Raw genomic sequence first — 21,013 nt, forward strand, 5'->3', positions numbered from 1 at the left:
GGAAAAAAGCAACCTATTATTCCAATTTTTAATGTCCAAAATGACAAAACCCATAATCAGTGCAGTTGGCACGTTGTGTAAATGGTAAATAAAAACAGAATACAATGATTTGCAAATCCTTTCCAACTTATATTCAATTGAATAGACTGCAAAGACAAGATACTTTTAACGTTTGAACTGGTAAACTTTGTTATGTTTTGCAAATATTAGCTCATTTGGAATTTGATGCCTGCAACATGTTTCAAAGAAGCTGGCACAAGTGGCAAAAAAGACTGAGAAAGTTGAGGAATGCTCATCAAACACTTATTTGGAACATCCCACAAGTGACAGGCTAATTTCACCATCTACGGTCCGTAATATCATCAAAAGGTTCAGAGAATCTGGAGAAATCACTGCACGTAAGTGGCAAGACCATGACCTCGGATCCCTCAGGCGGTACTGCATCACAAAGTAATATCGGTGTATAAAGGATATCACCACATGGGCTCAGGAACACTTCAGAAAACCACTGTCAGTAACTACAGTTCATCGCTACGTCTATAAGTGCAAGTTAAAACTGTACTATGCAAAGCAAAAGCCATTTATCAACAACACCCAGAAACGCCGCCGGGTTCGCTGGGCCCAAGCTCATTTAAGATGGACTGATGCAAAGTGGAAAAGTGTTCTGTGGTCTGACGAGTCCACATTTCAAATTGTTTTTGGAAACTGCGGACGTTCTGTCCTCCTGACTAAAGAGGAAAAGAACCATCCGGATTGTTATAGGCGCAAAGTTCAAAAGCCAGCATCTGTGATGGTATGGGGGTGTATTAATGCCCAAGGCATGGGTAACTTGCACATCTGTGAAGGCGCCATTAATGCTGAAAGGTACATACAGGTTTTGGAGCAACCTATGTTGCCATCCAAGCAACGTTATCATGGACGCCCCTGCTTATTTTACCAAGACAATGCCAAGCCACATTCTGCACATGTTACAACAGTGTGGCTTCATAGTAAAAGAGTGCGGCTGTAGAACAACTTAAGCTGTACATCAAGCAAGAATGGGAAATAATTCCACCTGAAAAGCTTCCAAAATTGGTCTCCTCAGTTCCCAAACGTTTACTGAGTGTTGTTAAAAGGAAAGTGGTAAAAATGCCCCTGTGCCAACTTGTTTGCAATGTGTTGCTGCCATTAAATTCTAAGTTAATGATTATTTGCAAAAAAAACAAACACGTTTCTCAGTGTGAACATTAAATATTTTGTCTTTGCAGTCAATTCAATTGAATATAAGTTGAAAAGGATTTGCAAATCATTGTATTCTGTTTTTATTTACCATTTACACAACGTGCCAACTTCACTGCTTTTGGGGTTTTGTAATATGCATGAGATAATCAGCAGGTGCGTGCAACTCCTTTTTGTCCTACATCTCATTTAGTATCCTTTCCCAAAGCACGAGAAAGTTTCTTGCGTATTGTCAAAGGTCAAAGCTTGTAGAGTGGCTGGGATATTAATCCGTGCTGAATTGATACACTACATCATAACGGCGTTGTGGCTCGGCCTGTCCACCTGTAATTCATTGCGCCCTTTAGCTCACTGGCTTTGATTAAATGGAAAATGTCAAATGCTGAAAAGCTTTTTATGAATGCTCTTTAGGGAGCGGCGGAATGGGGGAGGAGATGGGCTCCATTCAGGGAAGAGTGTGTTTTTTATTTTATTTCCGGAAAAAACGCAGCAGACGGATGTAATTTTTACGATTATGGTCGGACTTTATTTCCTCCTGTTGGGTAACCGTAGTTGTTGGAGTGATTCAAGAGGGGGGGAGGGTGTTATGCTGAACGCTTGTTGCAAGAAGGACCATTGGGAGTGCTGCTCTTCTGTTTAAACGGGGGCTTTATTAGAGGAGATGGCAAATGTTGACAACAAATTTACATTTTGCTTGACTGAGCCAGCTTAGAACGACGCATAATTACATATATGGCTGCTTTACATGTGGGATTTTAAACCACTTCAGATAGATTAACAAGTCTTAACTGATTTATTGTGTTAGTTTTACAAGTATTTTTTGGAGCATTGTACAGGGGTTGATAACTATTAGCCGTGCATGACATCGTATTTTCAGGGCAATAAAGCGCACCGATATTTAAGATACACCCACTAAATTGTATAAAAAAAAATATTGTTACATATATTGGCCACTGATATACCGTATTAAGTCGCAGTTTTTTTCATAGTTTGTGCGACTTATACTCAGGAGCGACTTATGTGTGAAATTATTAACACGTTAGCGTAAAATATCAAATAATATTATTTAGCTCATTCACGTAAGAGACTAGGTCAGGGGTCTGCAACCCGCGGCTTCGGAGCCGCATGCATCTCTTTGATCACTCTGATGCGGCTCAGCTGCATACTTGCCGACCCTCCGATTTTTCCGGTAGGTTTCCGGATTTCAGTGCCTCTCTCGGAAATCTCCCGGGGCAAACATTCTCAGATTTTCACCCGGACAACAATATTGAGGGCGTGCCATGATGGCACTGCCTTTAACGTCCTCTACAACATGTCGTCGCGGCCGCTTTTACACCATGCTATCTACGTGCCGGCCCGGTCACATGTAGTATGTGGCCTCTGCTTACACACGTAAGTGACTGCAAGGCATACTTGGTCAACAGCCATACAGGTTACACTGAGGGTTGTAATATAAACAACTTTAACACTCTTACTAATATGCGCCACACTGTGAACCCACACCAAACAAGAATGACAAACACATTTCGGGAGAACATCTGCACTTTAACACAACATAAACACAACAGAACAAATACCCAGAATCCCATGCATCCTTAACTCTTCCGGGCTACATTATACACCCCCGCTACCACCAAACCCCGCCCACCTCAACCGACGCACGGAGAGGGTGGGGTGGGGGGGGGGGTGTATAATGTAGCCCGGAAGAGTTAAGGATGCATGGGATTCTGGGTATTTGTACTTTGTAACGCATTAGTCCCAACACTGCATATTAGTAAGAGTGTTAAAGTTGTTTAAACGGGCACCCTCAGTGTGACCTGTATGGCTGTTGAACAAGTATGCCTTGCAGTCACTTATGTGCAGAGGTGGGTAGAGTAGCCAGAAATTGTACTCAAGTAAGAGTACTGTTACTTTAGAGATTTATTACTCAAGTAAAAGTAAGGAGTAGTCACCCAAATATTTACTTGAGTAAAAGTAAAAAGTATGTTGTGAAAAAGCTACTCAAGTACTGAGTAACTGATGAGTAACATATACACACACATATATATATATATATATATATATATATATATATATATATACACACACACATATATATATATATATATATATATATATATATACACACACACATATATATATATATATACATATATATATATATACACTCACACATATATATATATATATATATATATATATATATATATATATACACACATATATATATATATACATATATATATATATATATATACACATATATATATATATACATACATTGATATATACAGTATATAATTTATATTTATTTATTTTGCCGTTTTTGTTTACATGTTAAAGGTGTTTTAATGAATATACATGCATGTTTAACACATATAGATTCCTTTCTTTCGTGAAAACAAGAATATAAGTTGGTGTATTACCTGATTCTGATGACTTGCATTGATTGTAATCAGACAGTAGTGATGATAATGATCGTCCACGTTTTCAAATGGAGGAGAAAAAAAGTTCCTCCTTTCTGTCTAATACCACATGAAAGTGGTTGGTTTTTGGCTTCTTATTTGTCCAGCTTCCATATTCGTTTTTATACACTTTACAAGAAATACATTGGCGGCAAACTCCGTAGCTTGCTAGCTTGTTTGTGCTGGCTTTCGGAGACTCTTATTTTGAAAGCGCAGGCGCGATGGAGCGGCACTTTTATTGTGAAGACAGGACGGGATGAACGGTTGAAATAAAAAAAAGTATTTTTTCCTTCACACTTTTGATTGATTGATTGGAACTTTTATTAGTAGATTGCACAGTACAGTACATATTTCGTACGATTGACCACTAAATGGTAACACCCCAATAAGTTTTTCAACTTGTTTAAGTCAGGTCATGTGACCCCTGGCTCTGTTTGATTGGTCCAACGTCACCAGTGACTGCATCTGATTGGTGGAACGGAGTGAACGTCACCAGTGACTGTATTTGTTGAAACGCAGGCACTATGAAGGTCTGTCTGACAGACCAAAACAAACAAAGCGTGCATTAACAGATCGATAAAAATTAGTAGCGAGTAGCGAGCTGAATGTAGATAAAAGTAGCGGAGTAAAAGTAGCGTTTCTTCTCTATAAATATACTCAAGTAAAAGTAAAAGTACGTTGCATTAAAACTACTCTTAGAAGTACAATTTATCCCAAAAGTTACTCAAGTAGATGTAACGGAGTAAATGTAGCGCGTTACTACCCACCTCTGCTTATGTGTGTCTGCAGAAGCGCATACAACATGTGACTGGGCTGGCAAGCTGTTTGTACAGGTTGTCGAGGGCGTTAAAGGCAGTGCCATCATAGCACGCCCTTATTATTGTTGTTTGGGTGAAAATCAGCAGACATTCGAGAGAATAGTTACTCTGAAATTCGGGAGTCTCCCGGAAAAATTGGGAGGGTTGGCAAGTGTGATGCTGTCAAGCGGCATTCATATAAAACTCACGGGCCGCACTAACATTCAGTTTTCATATTAAGGTGCGGGCCGCGTGTCTGAGACCCCTGGTTTATTTATACATAGCACAAAGCAAAAAAAAAACTTTGTATGCAGTGTTATTTAATTTTAAATTTCAAAAGAGTTTTGTGGCTCCCATTGTTTTCTTTATTTTGTGAAACGGGTCAAAATGGCTCTTTGACTGGTAAAGGTTGCCGACCCCTGGACTAGACGTATAAGATTTCATGGGATTTAGCGATTAGGAGTGACAGATTGTTTGGTAAACGTATAGCATGTTCTATATGTTATAGTTATTTGAATGACTCTTACCATAATATGTTACGTTAACATACCAGGCACCTTCTCAGTTGGTTATTTAGGCCTCATATAACGTACACTTATTCAGCCTATTCTTTATTCATTTTAAATTGCCTTTCAAATGTCTATTCTTGGTGTTGGGTTTTGTCAAATAAATTTCCCCAAAAAATGCGACTTATACTCCAGTGCGACTAATATATGTTTTTTTTCCTTCTTTATTATGCATTTTCAGCCGGTGCGACTTATACTCCGAAAAATACGGTACATATGAAAGATTCTATAAATGTTTTACATACCTTAGTTGTTTCCAAACGGTGTCTGTGTCACGGCAGTAAAACGGCTGATCAAACAAAACAGAAGTCATCGTCATGGACCCGTAAGCTCGCTCTCCAATAACTCCACGGTGACGTCTTTGGTGAATTTACCGAACTGAAACAATACAAAAAAGAATGCTATTGTAATTTATTAATACTAACACAGCCACTTGTAAACATAGTAGCACTAAATTTCATAGGAAAAAATATTGTTGCACATGTGTTATGTGAGCAAGTTTTAATGTTGTAAATTTGATGCTTTATGTGTTGTTTACTGTTTTTAATGTAACCTTGCTGCTGCCTTCTTGGCCAGGTCTCCCTTGGAAAAGAGATTTTATCTGGTTAAATAAAGGCTAAATAAAATAAAATAAAAATTGTTACATATATTGGCCGCTGATATATACCGGTATGAAAGATTCTATAAATGTTTTACATACCTTAATTGTTTCCAAGCGGTGTCTGCAACACGGCTGATCAAACAAAACAGAAGTCATCGTCATGGACTACTACTCAAGCTAGCTGTCCACCGTGACGTCTTGGTGAATGTACCAAACTGAAACAATACAAAAAGAATGCTATTTTAATGTATTAATACTAACACAGACACTTGTAAACGTACTAGCATGTTCGCTAAACGACGGTAGCTTCATTACATTACGATAACACTTACAAATTTGCATGGAAACACACCCCAACACATGGGACGGTTTAGTAAGTATGAATTGTTTTAGTTATATTGTAAAACTTAGATATGTTACTTGGAGTGATGAATGAAGAATCCCTTCGAGCATAAACACTATGGAAGGTTTTGCTTCTGTTTAAATGGGAGCTTTATTAGAGGAGATGGCAAATGTTGACATTTTGCTTGTCTTTACAGACTGAGCCAGCTTTAGAACAACGCATAATTACATATATGGCTGCTTTACATGTGGGATTTTAAACCCCTTTAGATAGATCAACAAGTCTTAACTGATTAATTGTGTTAGTTTTACAAGTATTTTTTGTAGTACTGTACAGGGGTTAATAACTATTAGCCTGAATGACATCGTATTTTCAGGGCAATAAAGCGCGCCGTTTACCATGAATTGATTAATGTGGACCCCGACTTAAACCAGTTGAAAAACTTACCATTTAGTGGTCAATTGTACGGAATATGTACTGTACTGTGCAATCTACTAATAAAAGTTTCAATGCATCAATCAAAACCGATATTTAAGATACACCCACTAAATTTTATAAGAAAAAATATTGTTACATATATTGGCTGCTGATATATATATGAAAGACTCTATTAATGTTTTACATACCTTAATCGTTTCCAAACGGTGTCTGTGTCACGGCAGTAAAACGGCTGATCAAACAAAACAGAAGTCATCGTCATGGACCCGTAAGCTCGCTCTCCAATCTTTGGTCTTTGGTGAATTTACTAAACTGAAACAATACAAAAAGAATGCTATTGTAATTTATTAATACTAACACAGACACTCGTAAACGTAGTAGCATGTTCGCTAATGCCAACGACGGTAACTTCATTACATTACATATGCATGGAAACACACCTCGACACATGGGACGGTTTAGTAAGTATGAATTGTTTTAGTTATATTGTAAAACTTAGATATGTTACTTGGAGTGATGAATGAAGAATCCTTTCGAGCATAAACACTATGGAAGGTTTTGCTTCTGTTTAAATGGGAGTTTTATTAGAGGAGATGGCAAATGTTGACATTTTGCTTGTCTTTACAGACTGAGCCAGCTGTTGAACAACGCATAATTACATATATGGCTGCTTTACATGTGGGATTTTAAACCCCTTTAGATAGATCAACAAGTCTTAACTGATTAATTGTGTTAGTTTTACAAGTATTTTTGTAGTACTGTACAGGGGTTAATAACTATTAGCCGTGCATGACATCGTATTTTCAGGGCAATAAAGCGCGCCATTTACCATGAATTGATTAACGTTCAACTTAAACCAGTTGAAAAACTTACCATTTAGTGGTCAATTGTACGGAATATGTACTGTACTGTGCAATCTACTAATACAAGTTTCAATGGATCAATCAAAACCGATATTTAAGATACACCCACTAAATTTTATAAGAAAACATATTGTTACATATATTGGCTGCTGATATATATATGAAAGACTCTATAAATGTTTTACATACCTTAATCGTTTCCAAACGGTGTCTGTGTCACGGCAGTAAAACGGCTGATCAAACAAAACAGAAGTCATCGTCATGGACCCGTAAGCTCGCTCTCCAATCTTTGGTGAATTTACCAAACTGAAACAATACAAAAAGAATGCTATTGTAATTTATTAAAACTAACACAGACACTTGTAAACGTAGTAGCATGTTCGCTAATGCCAACGACGGTAACTTCATTACATTACATATGCATGGAAACACACCTCGACACATGGGACGGTTTAGTAAGCATGAATTGTTTTAGTTATATTGTAAAACTTAGATATGTTACTTGGAGTGATGAATGAAGAATCCTTTCGAGTATAAACACTATGGAAGGTTTTGCTTCTGTTTAAATGGGAGTTTTATTAGAGGAGATGGCAAATGTTGACATTTTGCTTGTCTTTACAGAGTGAGCCAGCTTTAGAACAACGCATAATTACATATATGGCTGCTTTACATGTGGGATTTTAAACCCCTTTAGATAGATCAACAAGTCTTAACTGATTAATTGTGTTAGTTTTACAAGTATTTTTTGTAGTACTGTACAGGGGTTAATAACTATTAGCCTGAATGACATCGTATTTTCAGGGCAATAAAGCGCGCCGTTTACCATGAATTGATTAATGTGGACCCCGACTTAAACCAGTTGAAAAACTTACCATTTAGTGGTCAATTGTACGGAATATGTACTGTACTGTGCAATCTACTAATACAAGTTTCAATGGATCAATCAAAACCGATATTTAAGATACACCCACTAAATTTTATAAGAAAAAATATTGTTACATATATTGGCTGCTGATATATATATGAAAGATTCTATAAAAGTTTTACATACCTTAATTGTTTCCAAACGGTGTCTGTGTCACGGCAGTAAAACGGCTGATCAAACAAAACAGAAGTCATCGTCATGGACCCGTAAGCTCGCTCTCCAATCTTTGGTCTTTGGTGAATTTACTAAACTGAAACAATACAAAAAGAATGCTATTGTAATTTATTAAAACTAACACAGACACTTGTAAACGTAGTAGCATGTTCGCTAATGCCAACTTCATTACATTACATATGCATGGAAACACACCTCGACACATGGGACGGTTTAGTAAGTATGAATTGTTTTAGTTATATTGTAAAACTTAGATATGTTACTTGGAGTGATGAATGAATAATCCTTTCGAGCATAAACACTATGGAAGGTTTTGCTTCTGTTTAAACGGGGGCTTTATTAGAGGAGATGGCAAATGTTGACATTTTGCTTGTCTTTACAGACTGAGCCTGTGTTGAACAACGCATAATTACATATATGGCTGCTTTACATGTGGGATTTTAAACCCCTTTAGATAGATCAACAAGTCTTAACTGATTAATTGTATTAGTTTTACAAGTATTTTTGTAGTATTGAACAGGGGTTAATAACTATTAGCCGTGCATGACATTGTATTTTTAGGGCAATAAATGCCGCACCCACTACATTTTAAAAGAAAAAATATTGTTACACATATTGGCCGCTGATAAGATTCTATAAATGTTTTACATACCTTACTTGTTGTGCAGCACTTTGGAAACATTTTTGTTGTTTAAATAAAGTGGATTGGATTGGATAGTCTGTAACACGGCAGTAAAACGGCTGACCAAACAAAACAGAAGTCATCGTCATGGACCCATTCATTAGCTGTGTAAACTACCTCTCCAATAACTCCACGGTGACAAGGTAGGGCGGGTCATGGAACCAGGAAGGGAAATCACAACAGACATCCCAAATGAGAGAGTCGTAGAAGAGAAGAGGGAATATTCAAGCGGGCGATTTATATATTAAAAAAAACTAGCGGAAGATGGCAGAGGGATTCTCTTCTTTAGATGTTTCTTTAAGCTATGTAGACCACGTCCAGGAAACCCACAATGCGTCTACTTGGCCACATTTGGACAAATGTATGCGTCTGGATAAAACATTCATTCGAGTTGTTTACCATGTAAGCCCAAATCAAAACTGCATATTTCGCACGAGAAATGCTGCCAAAAATGTATGGCGAAGTGAGGAAGATCATAGCCACACAATGAAGTCAAGTCACTTACTTGGCGCCGACCAGAACCGTACATGTGTGACAGTCCATTACATCGACAACTGGGAATTAAAAAGTGCCTGTCTGCAAATTTATTTTTTTATCCGAGTTTGACACATTTTGTATTATTTGCACAGCTATGTTATTTATTTTACGTCTATCTGTGTTGGCCCTGCGATGAGGTGGCGACTTGTCCAGGGTGTACACCGCCTTCCGCCCGAATGCAGCTGAGCTAGGCTCCAGCACCCCCCGTGACCCCAAAAGGGACAAGCGGTAAAAAATGGATGGATGAATGGATAGAAAGAATATTTTTCTATTTTATTTATATTATGTAATTCTATGCTACCTAAAGAGTTTCTTTCCTGTGCTTGACTAACTGGGTTAATAAAAGTGCCACTGACTGTTTACAGTACAGTTGTCACTTCAATTTCACTGAATATCGTTACAAAATTAATATCTTTATATGTATACTTTCACCGGAAAATATATGTTGTAACGATACCAATATTTTGGTACCGGTACTAAAATTATTTTGGTACTTTTCTAAATAAACCGGACCACAAAAAAAATGTCATTATTGGCTTTATTTTAACAAAAGGGTACATAAAACATATGTTTATTATTGCAGTTAAGTCCTTAAATAAAATAGTGAACATACAAGACAACTTGTCTTTTAGTAGTAAGTAAACAAACAAAGACTCCTAATTAGTCTGCTGACATATGCAGTAACATATTGTGTCATTTATCTACCTATTATTTTGTCAACATTATTAAGGACAAGCGGTAGAAAATGAATTATTAATCTACTTGTTCATTTACTGTTAATATCTGCTTACTTTCTCTTTTAACATGTTCTATCTACAAAAAAACGAAAGACGATGTGATGCCAAAAAATATTGATGTAATCATAGTAGCATCAACTAGATACGTGCCTGTACTTGGTATCATTACAGTGGATGTCAGGTGTAGATCCACCAATGGCGATTGTTTACATTGTGACGTAAGTAGTAAGCATGTTAAACTATTCCTCGTCCTGCAGGGATTATACTTGTAAGAAACATACTTTATTTGTCGCCATGGAGACCAGGATTAGTGATTTAGAAGTAGCTACAACACTGCCGACTGCGGATGGACGTCAGCTACTAACTAGCTAGCCATGTCTTAAAGCATCTCTTCCTGAGGGTGTGTCAGTGTTATAACTTCACCTTTATTGTTAGTTTTTACACCAAAATGTGTCCGTTCTCCCTTTTCTGTCTACACACTGTGTCTGCTTGTAAGTACTCTGTGATTGTGCGCTGCCGAACATGCTCCTCTGCTCGTAAAACCAGCAATGTCACGACGTGACGACGACGCGGGCGTGCGGGACTGGTACGTTTCAGAGGTGGTATTGTACCGAAAATGATTCATTAGTATCGCGGTACTATACTAAGTCTAAGCAAAAATATATCGAGACATACTTTTTCGTCCATATCGCCCAGCCCTACACTGCAAAAACTGAAATCTAAGTAAGATGAAATATCTCAAATAAGGGTGATATTTGCTTATTTTCTGTCTGATAAGATAATTCTTCTCACTAAGCAGATTTTATGTTAGAGTGTTTTACTTGTTTTAAGGGTTTTTGGTCCTAAATGATCTCAGTAAGATATTACAGCTTGTTGCTGAGATTTGATGACCTATATTGAGTAAAACATGCTTGAAACTATAATGTCAACTGTTGCAAAGCTGTGTCATCAACACTCTCAATCAATCAATCAATGTTTATTTATATAGCCCTAAATCACAAGTGTTTCAAAGGGCTGCACAAGCCACAACGACATCCTCGGTACAGAGCCCACAAAAGGGCAAGGAAAAAATCACCCCAGTAGGACGTCAATGTGAATGACTATAAGAAACCTTGGAGAGGACCGCATATGTGGGGGAGACCGAATGCAATGGATGTCAAGTGGGTCTGACATAATATTGTGAGAGTACAGTCCATATACTCACAAGTTTTATACTCACAAGTATAAAACTACTTTTTTAAAGTAATCATTTTTTACTTCAAGCATGAAAAAAAAAATCATGATGCTGAGTGCATATCATTATGTCAAGATAATGACACTAGCATTTACTTAATTTAAGAATATTTTTCAACATATTGAGCAAAAAGGTCTCTTTTTTTTCTACCAAGAAAAGTGCACTTATTATTAGTGAGAATATACTTACCGTATTTTTCGGAGTATAAGTCGCACCGGCCGAAAATGCATAATAAAGAAGGAAAAAAACATAAAAGTCGCACTGGAGTTTAAGTCGCATTTTTTGGGGAAATGTATTTGATAAAAGCCAACACCAAGAATAGACATTTGAAAGGCAATTTAAAATAAATAAAGAATAGTGAACAACAGGCTGAATAAGTGTACGTTATATGAGGCATAAATAACCAACTGGTATGTTAACGTAACATATTATGGTAAGAGTCATTCAAATAACTATAACATATAGAACATGCTATACGTTTACCAAACAATCTGTCACTCCTAATCGCTAAATCCCATGAAATCTTATACGTCTAGTCCAGGGGTCGGCAACCCGCGGCTCTGTAGCGCCGCCCTAGTGGCTCTCTGGAGCTTTTTCAAAAATGTATGAAAAACGGAAAAAGTTGAGGGGGAAAAAAATATTTTTTGTTTTAATATGGTTTCTGTAGGAGGACAAACATGACACAAACCTCTATTGTTATAAAGCACACTGTTTATATTAAACATGCTTCACTGATTCAAGTATTTGGCGAGCGCCGTTTTGTCCTACTAATTTTGGCAGTCTTTGAACTCACCTTAGTTTGTTTACATGTATATCTTTCTGCGACTTTCTAGGACGTGTTTTATGCCACTTCTTTTTCTGTCTCATGTTGTCCACCAAACTTTTAACGTTGTGCATGAATCCACAAAGGTGAGTTTTGTTGATGTTATCGACTTGTGTGCTAATCAGACATATTTGGTCACTGCATGACTGCGAGGTAATCGATGCTAACATGCTATTTAGGCTAGCTATATGTACATATTGCATAATTATGCCTCATTTGTAGCTATATTTGAGCTCATTTAGTTTCCTTTAAGTCATATTAATTCAATGTATATCTCATGACACACTATCTGTATGTAATATGGCTTTTAATTTTTTGCGGCTCCAGACAGATTTGTTTTTGTATTTTTGGTCCAATAAGGCTCTTTCTACATTTTGGGTTGCCGACCCCTGGTCTAGTCTCTTATGTGGATGAGCTAAATAATATTATTTGATATTTTACGGTAATGTGTTAATAATTTCACACATAAGTCGCTCCTGAGTATAAGTCGCACCCCCGGCCAAACTATGAAAAAAAATGCGACTTATAGTCCGAAAAATACGGTATTTTAAGGTATTTTTGGGTTCATTGAGGTTAGCTAATTAGGGCCCGCATGGCCCATTGCATAAGGACTCCCAAAGGGAGTCCTTATGCAATGGGACATAAGGACCTATTGAATTTGTAAGGTTTTATTATTATTATTCTTCCGCAACTTTGCGCTGTAATTTGACCCCCTTAGCATGCTTCAAAACTCACCAAATTTTACACACACATCAGTAATATACGGCAAAACTTTTTATCAAAAAAACCAAACCCCAAAACTCAAAATTGCGCTCTAGCGCCACCTAGAAAGAAAACTGCTTATAACTCCCAGTACGAATGTTGTAGAGACATGAAACAAAAACCTCTATGTAGGTCTTACTTAGACCTACTTTTCATTAATTAATTTCCTCGGGCAAAAATCAACAGGACGTTGGCAATTCCCCCTTCAAGACAAAAAAGTACTAAAAACAGTAACTTTTGCCTCTTTGAGCTGTATTTTCACCCTCTTAACATGCTTCAAAACTCACCAAACTGAACACACACATCAGGACTGGCAAAAATTGCGATCTAATAAAAAAACCTAACACCAAATCTCAAAATTGCGCTCTAGCGCAATTTTTGAATAAAACGCAGAAAAAACTGCTCCTCGGAAAAGAAAAAAATGACAAAACTGCCTGTAACTCCCACTGGGAAGGTCGGAGAGACATGAAACAAAAACCTCTATGTAGGTCTCACTTAGACCTACATTTCATAAATGTAGGTCTAGCAAAAATCAACAGGAAGTTTGCTATTCCCCCTTCAAAACAAAATTTTTGTAAAAACCGGTCACCTTTCTTCAAACATTATCTCCTCTGAGCGCGTTAGTCGTATCGGCTTCAAACTAACACAGGAGAGAGATTGAACCCTTCTGATTAAAAGTTATCGAAATAGTTTTTATAACTGCTCCGGTTTTGATTTTATGAGCCTTCAAAGAACCGCTGAGCTGATGCTGCTGTTTTTTTAAGATGGCTGCTTAAAAGCAGGAAGCACCAACGTGCCCACACAATGCAGACAAGGTAGGTACACTAGACAAAAGTCTTGGGACACTTCAGACTAAAAGTAGACAAAAGTATTGGGACACTTGGGACTAAAACTTGACAAAAGTATTGGGACACTTAGGACTAGCACCTGCCAAATACGCGGGCCCGACCAATGCTGCTTGCAGCTTTAATTTTACTTGTTTTGGAAAGTCTTGACAAGCCGAATTTTCTTGTTCTATTGGCAGATAATTTTGCTTAGTTCAAATAAAATACCCCTCATTTTTGTAATTTTTTTTCTTGTTTTTGAACACTGACTTTTTGCAGTGTACCTAATAGTAAATGACACTCAATTTGAGTTTTTTTGTACTCTGTAAATTTTCCAATGTCCTTATGCAGTATGTAGCAGGAGCAGTAACAATAATAGTGAGATCTATGGGCAAGCAGTGTGGAAATTAGTCAATATCTTAACTTCAGCACAGTATTTTTGCTCAAGTTGTAATGCAGTATTATAAAACTTGTTCAACCAAGCGAGAAAAGTTCGAACTTTACCACGTTTTCCCCCGAAGAAGCGGATCGATCGGGAAAAAAACCAACGTTTCATCCCACCTAATAGAATGTGGTTCTCGCGGTCCATGTTGTAGGTGATCAAGGCCATCGAGGACGGATTCAGGCTGCCTGCGCCGGTGAACTGTCCTCCACATCTGCATCAGTTAATGCTGGACTGCTGGCAGAAGGAGAGAACAGAGAGACCCAGCTTTAGTCAGATACACTCAGCGCTCAGCAAGAGCATCCGCTCCCCGGACGCCATCGGCTCCTCCACGTTGGCACGAAGGTCGGGTGACATTAGAACCCACACACTTATTTCCCCCACTCGCGTACAATCATTACACCTCTTTCACGTTGTTTTTTTTTTCCCCCAGGACTCTGAGTTCTTCAATTACACTAGCAGAAAGGCCTCTCCCCACCTTCCCGTCGTTTAACTCGGTAGGAGAGTGGCTGGACGCTGTGGACATGGGCCGATACAAGGACAACTTCACTGCCGCAGGATACTGCTACTTGGAGTCGGTGGCACGGATGACTGTACAGTAAGTAGCTGTAACACTATATCATACCTGCCAACTTTTGAAATCAGAAAAACCTAGTAGCCAGGGTCCAGGGGCCGCAGGCCCCGGTAGGTCCAGGACAAAGTCCTGGTGGGGGGTTCCTTCGCCCCCCGACGCAAAATGATTATTAAAAATGTTAAAATGGTTGCTAAAACCATCACTTTTCTATCAGTCACAGTGACTTTTCAAAACAAAAATATTACAGCAAAAATCATATGGGTTGATTGACATGTTTATTCTGTAAACTAACTTCAATAGTTTGAAATTATTTTGACAGTTAATGCCAGTTATCCTGTCAACCTTTCACAAGACTTCAATTTGTTCATTGAAAGTATAAACAGTATAAACACTTTTTACAGTAAACAAATGGTAAAACAGTACTAAACAATTCCATTAAAAAAAAAATTGGTGTCATTATTAACTTTCTGTCCAAGCTTGTATAATCTACTGCCTTGTTCAATTGTAAAAAATATTCTGTGCCTAAAATTCACATTTCTATCACAATTATCATACTGTAAACATGGTAAGCTAACTTCATTAAAATTAATAGTCCTGTCAATAGCATGGAATTACAATTCAAATGTAGTTTTTTTGTAAGCCTTTCCAAAAGAATTCAAAATATGAAAAATTAATGAAAATTAATTTAAGCCATCAGACACTTGAAAAGTGGCACATCACATCTCTAATGTAATCATTTTAACTTTTCAACAGAAATAGCACTGCAAAAATATTAAGGACATACTTTATGCTGTCAACATTTAACAAGATTTCTTCAACTTGGACTTGAAAGCATAAATAGTATAAACACTTTTAACAGTATAACAGTACTAAACAATTCCAATAGATAACATTGGTGTCATTACCTTTTTGTGGCAACGAAAAACGTTGAAAGTTTTCCACTTGTACCGCTAGCAACGGCATTAGACTTGTGTTTTTTTGTCCCAACGTGGTCTTTTACATCGCTAATTCCTCCGTGTCCGATCGAAAAATCTTGTCTGCACAAGGTGCAATTCGCGTAGTTTTCACCCTTTTTGGAACGGATAATAATTCCCGGATAGGCTTTTGAATATTCTTCATGGAATGACTGCAGTTTTCTTTTCGGTTTAAGACTCGTATGCGATTTTTCTCCGGCTGATTCCATGATCGTTCGCTCGTTTGGAAACAATGGCAACTGGTGCCTCGTGCTTGGCAGCGGTGCTATAAATAGCCTCGCGCATGGCATTCGGAATGGCTCGATAGGAAGTTACGGGAAGCAGTGTCGATTGTCATTGTTGTTACGCGATTTCGTGAATAAAACTTTTTTTTTAATATTTTTTTTTTAATTAATGAAAAACCGTATTTTTTATCACTGCAACCGTAACCCGGAATAGGTTGATGAAAACCGTACTAATTACGGGAAAACCGGAGTAGTTGGCAGGTATGCTATATTGACAACCAAATGATCAAAATCGGGTGTCCTAATCACTGTAAAATCAAGCGCTTAGGCATGGAGACTGTTTCTACAAACAGCTATGGTATGAAAAGGGGTAGGATTAAATAAGCTCTGCTTCTTCCTACTCCTTTATGGACGTGCTGGAGTGAAACATCTGGAATTGTGCGATGCATTACGTTGTATCGTATGCATGTTCCACATAAACTGAAACTGAACTGAACAATATGGCGCTAGCTGCATTTAAAGTATCATACAAACCCCGTTTCCATATGAGTTGGGAAATTGTGTTAGATGTAAATATAAACGGAATATTTTCAACCCATATTCAGTTGAATATGCTACAAAGACAACATATTTCATGTTCAAACTGATAAACTGTTTTTTGTGTGCAAATAATCATTAACTTTAGAACACGTGACAAAGAAGTTGGGAAAGGTGGCAATAAATACTGATAAAGTTGAGGAATGCTCATCAAACACTTATTTGGAACATCCCACAGGTGAACAGGCAAAATTGGGAACAGGTGGGTGCCATGATTGGGTATAAAAGTAGATTCCATGAAATGCTCAGTCATTCACCAACAAGGATGGGGCGAGGGTCACCACTTTGTCAACAAATGCGTGAGCAAATTGTTGAACAGTTTAAGAAAAACCTTTCTCAACCAGCTATTGCAAGGAATTTAGGGATTTCACCATCTACGGTCCGTAATATCATCAAAGGGTTTAGAGAATCTGGAGAAATCACTGCACGTAAGCAGCTAAGCCCGTGACCTTCGATCCCTCAGGCTGTACTGCATCAACAAGTGACATCAGTGTGTAAAGGATATCACCACATGGGCTCAGGAACACTTCAGAAACCCACTGTCAGTAACTACAGGTGGTCGCTACATCTGTAAGTGCAAGTTAAAACTCTCCTATGCAAGGCGAAAACCGTTTATCAACAACACCCAGCAACGCCGTCGGCTTCGCTGGGCCTGAGCTCATCTAAGATGGACTGATACAAAGTGGAAAAGTGTGCTGTGGTCTGACGAGTCCACATTTCAAATTGTTTTTGGAAACTGTGGACGTCGTGTCCTCCGGACCAAAGAGGAAAAGAACCATCCGGATTGTTATAGGCGCAAAGTTGAAAAGCCAGCATGTGTGATGGTATGGGGGTGTATTAGTGCCCAAGACATGGGTAACTTACACATCTGTGAAGGCGCCATTAATGCTGAAAGGTACATACAGGTTTTGGAGCAACATATGTTGCCATCCAAGCAACGTTACCATGGGCGCCCCTGCTTATTTCAGCAAGACAATGCCAAGCCACGTGTTACATCAACGTGGCTTCATAGTAAAAGAGTGCGGGTACTAGACTGGCCTGCCTGTAGTCCAGACCTGTCTCCCATTGAAAATGTGTGGCGCATTATGAAGCCTAAAATACCACAACGGAGACCCCCGGACTGTTGAACAACTTAAGCTGTACATCAAGCAAGAATGGGAAAGAATTCCACCTGAGAAGCTTAAAAAATGTGTCTCCTCAGTTCCCAAACGTTTACTGAGTGTTGTTAAAAGGAAAGGCCATGTAACACAGTGGTGAACATGCCCTTTCCCAACTACTTTGGCACGTGTTCCATCCATGAAATTCTAAGTTAATGATTATTTGCAAAAAAATAAATAAAGTTTATGAGTTTGAACATCAAATATCTTGTCTTTGTAGTGCATTCAATTGAATATGGGTTGAAAAGGATTTATATATATATAGGATATATTTACATCTAACACAATTTCCCAACTCATATGGAAACGGGGTTTGTACATTAAGGACGTAATCCATAGATAAATTCGCCTTTGTATAAACCGCAAGGTTCAAAGCTTGGGGGGCGGAGCTTATCGTTCGGGAAAGTATGGCAACCTTAAGGTATTTTCAGTGAAATAATCTTGTGTTTTGACAGAGACGTACTAAGTCTGGGCATCACTTCCCTGGAGCACCAGAAGCTGATCCTGACCGCCATCCAGACCCTGAGGGCCCAAGTCATCCAAATGCACGGACGGGGGGTGCAAGTGTAACCGACCGTCACCCGCAGACCACTACTGGGCACGTGCGGACGTGGACGACGGGGGAGGGAGGGGGGGGGGCGGAGAAGAGGCAAGAGAGACTACCGTACGTCTTTCCACGTGAAGGACACATGAAAAGACCTCCTCCGAATCACTCCCGATTCCTTCCTTCCTTTCTTTTTTTTTTTACTACCAAGCCCCTCAGAGACCAGGTGATTGGGGGATGGATGGGAGGAGCGATGTCATGTGACAAAAACTTTCAGCAGAATCGGGATGATTCTCGCGAAGACGGACTACTTTTTCCCTTTACCATTGTTAGGTTTTTTTCCCCACCCCAAGTACTGTTTTAGTGGGGACCCCCCCCTCCCCCCCTCCCCCCCACCACCACCGTCTGGTTTCACTTTGAACAACACCAAGATGCAAATTAGCGTCGCCGAATGCCAGAAGTGATCTCGTATCAGATGGCGAAGGAATATTAAAAAACGGCAGGCGTGTAATCCGCACTCGGAGCGGCAGCTGTCGGTCGTTACGGAGCCTGAGCGGCCCCCGTGCAAAGAGGCTCCAACACATTTGAATTTGGTGGGTAAACGAGGCCTGCAAAAACACTTTAAACCCGACGGGGGGGCTTGATCGACTAATTTTTCAGGAATATCCGAGCGCTCTTCTTGTTCCTCCTCAGAACTGCTGATGGCTGGAGTGGAAAGAGTCGTGTGTTTGATCACCCATAAGTTAAGTCCTCGTCCTCCTTTTTATTCTTCTTATCTTTCCCCTCAAACTGTGTCTGGTACGTGCTAATGAAATATTTACCTCCCTTTTAGCCTCAAGGTCATCTTAATCTTTCATATACTTATTTTTATTTGTCAAAACTGACTTATCTTCTCCAAAGAGTACCGCGTTAAAACTGCTGTATGTCAACATGTTCAACACCACCACAAGACAGCGGTTCTCAAAGTTTTTCTCCAACTACCACCGTAATGACCCAAACGGTAGCAAAGTAGTCCTAAGTATTCATTAAACAAAGTTAAAGTATCACTGATAGTCTCACACACACACACACTAGGTGTGGTGAAATTACTCTCTGCATTCGACCCGTCCCCTTGTTCCACGCCCTGGGAGGTGAGGGGAGCAGTGAGCAGCAGCGGGGGGCCACGCTCGGGAATCATTTCCAATTCCAACCCTTGATGCCGAGTGCCAAGCAGGGAGGTAGTGGGTCCCAAAAAGAAGGCAGAGGTTTTATTTAACAAGTATATTTAAGATTTTGGCCACACAGTTTGAACAGTAACACTGTTTGATTATAGGAAAATCAAACGCTGTGATTCTATGGTGTGCCACAGTTTGAGAACCACTGGTTTAAGAGAGCAGATGTCTAAATGTGTCATGTTTAAAAATTGAACTTTGATAATAAATATAAATAAATTATGAAATATTTTACAAAATGTTAAAGAACAAAAGTATTTAAAAACAGATGCTATTTCCTGTTGAACCTTCGTGGGTTACGGTTTTATCAAAATGATCATACGCTCAAAAAGTACTTATACATTATTCCCTCCCAGGGAATTCAGTTCACAAGTCGCTCCCAAGCTCTTTACGACACTTAAAGCCGAGTAGAAAAACCACCAGAGACAGAATAGGTATTTTGTAATATATTTGCAAAGCTTTGCATATATACATTGAGACCAGTCCAGCATAGAACATTCAATCGCGCCGCCAAGATGGTCTGCCCCCCCCCTTGAAAAACCCTCTCCCCTCTTAAGTCTCTCTTCCTCCCACCCTCGCAGTCTTGTCCCTCCAGCCAAAACACATGCCCACTGTCTTCCGCACCTGGACATAAGGCTAGATAAGAGAAAGGAGTATCTCTCTTTCTTACATTCCTCACTCAAGGTTTAAGCACACAGTATGTTGCAAACAACCAAAAGAGCACAATTGGAAGAAAAACACTAGCTGTTTTGTAATATGATTATGAAATCAAAAGAAGTAACACTTAAATACGGATATATGTAAATATCTGCCTCCGACTACACTAAAATCTTTTAAATGAGGTTTATTTTTTAAATGTTGGCGGAAGAAATATTAAATATTGTTCTGGCGTCTTAAAAGCAATATTATTTTTATTTGCGTATTGAAATGTTTTTAAACCTTTACTTTTTTTTAATGATAAAGAAAACACGGGTGTTGTTGGGTGCTTCACTTCCTGAGTATTGATCGAGCTCACCTTGTAGGTTCAACATCCACCATTGAATATCTTTGTTTTTGGACAGTAACGTGTTTTATTTGGGTATGTCGTTTTGTAATAGGGAAAGATGTTAACGTCTTCTTTTTTCATGTTAGCACTTAAGCTTGCGTCCCCAGTAAATGAGTAGTGTAACCAGTTAAAGTTAAAGTGCTGTTATTAAGCACTGTTTTATGATCATTTTCATTTAAAAAGGTTATAATATCAGATAGGAGTTTTACTGCTGTTTATCATTAACAGCGTTTATACAAAAATAAAGTAAATGAGT

General features: G+C 38.6%; 1 protein-coding gene and 1 long non-coding RNA gene across 2 annotated transcripts in view; one reads left to right on the forward strand and one right to left on the reverse strand.

Annotated features, from left to right (window-relative positions):
• Nucleotides 1-5,420, reverse strand: part of LOC133621198 (uncharacterized) — a 12,775-nt gene extending 7,355 nt beyond the window's left edge. The window contains exon 1 of the long non-coding RNA XR_009817618.2: nt 5,292-5,420. This is a non-coding gene — a long non-coding RNA (uncharacterized lncRNA). The remainder of the gene's footprint in view (nt 1-5,291) is intronic.
• The window catches only part of LOC133621196 (ephrin type-A receptor 7-like), a 744,518-nt gene extending 724,591 nt beyond the window's left edge, over nt 1-19,927 (forward strand). The window contains exons 16-18 of the mRNA XM_061983155.2: nt 14,586-14,776; nt 14,865-15,029; nt 18,413-19,927. Coding sequence (XP_061839139.1) covers nt 14,586-14,776; nt 14,865-15,029; nt 18,413-18,527 — 471 coding nt within the window. The 3' untranslated portion in view covers nt 18,528-19,927. The remainder of the gene's footprint in view (nt 1-14,585; nt 14,777-14,864; nt 15,030-18,412) is intronic.
• Nucleotides 19,928-21,013: the final 1,086 nt, after the last annotated feature.

The sequence above is a fragment of the Nerophis lumbriciformis genome, linkage group LG21, assembly GCF_033978685.3.
Source record: "Nerophis lumbriciformis linkage group LG21, RoL_Nlum_v2.1, whole genome shotgun sequence".
In the NCBI taxonomy this organism is placed as follows: domain Eukaryota; kingdom Metazoa; phylum Chordata; class Actinopteri; order Syngnathiformes; family Syngnathidae; genus Nerophis; species Nerophis lumbriciformis.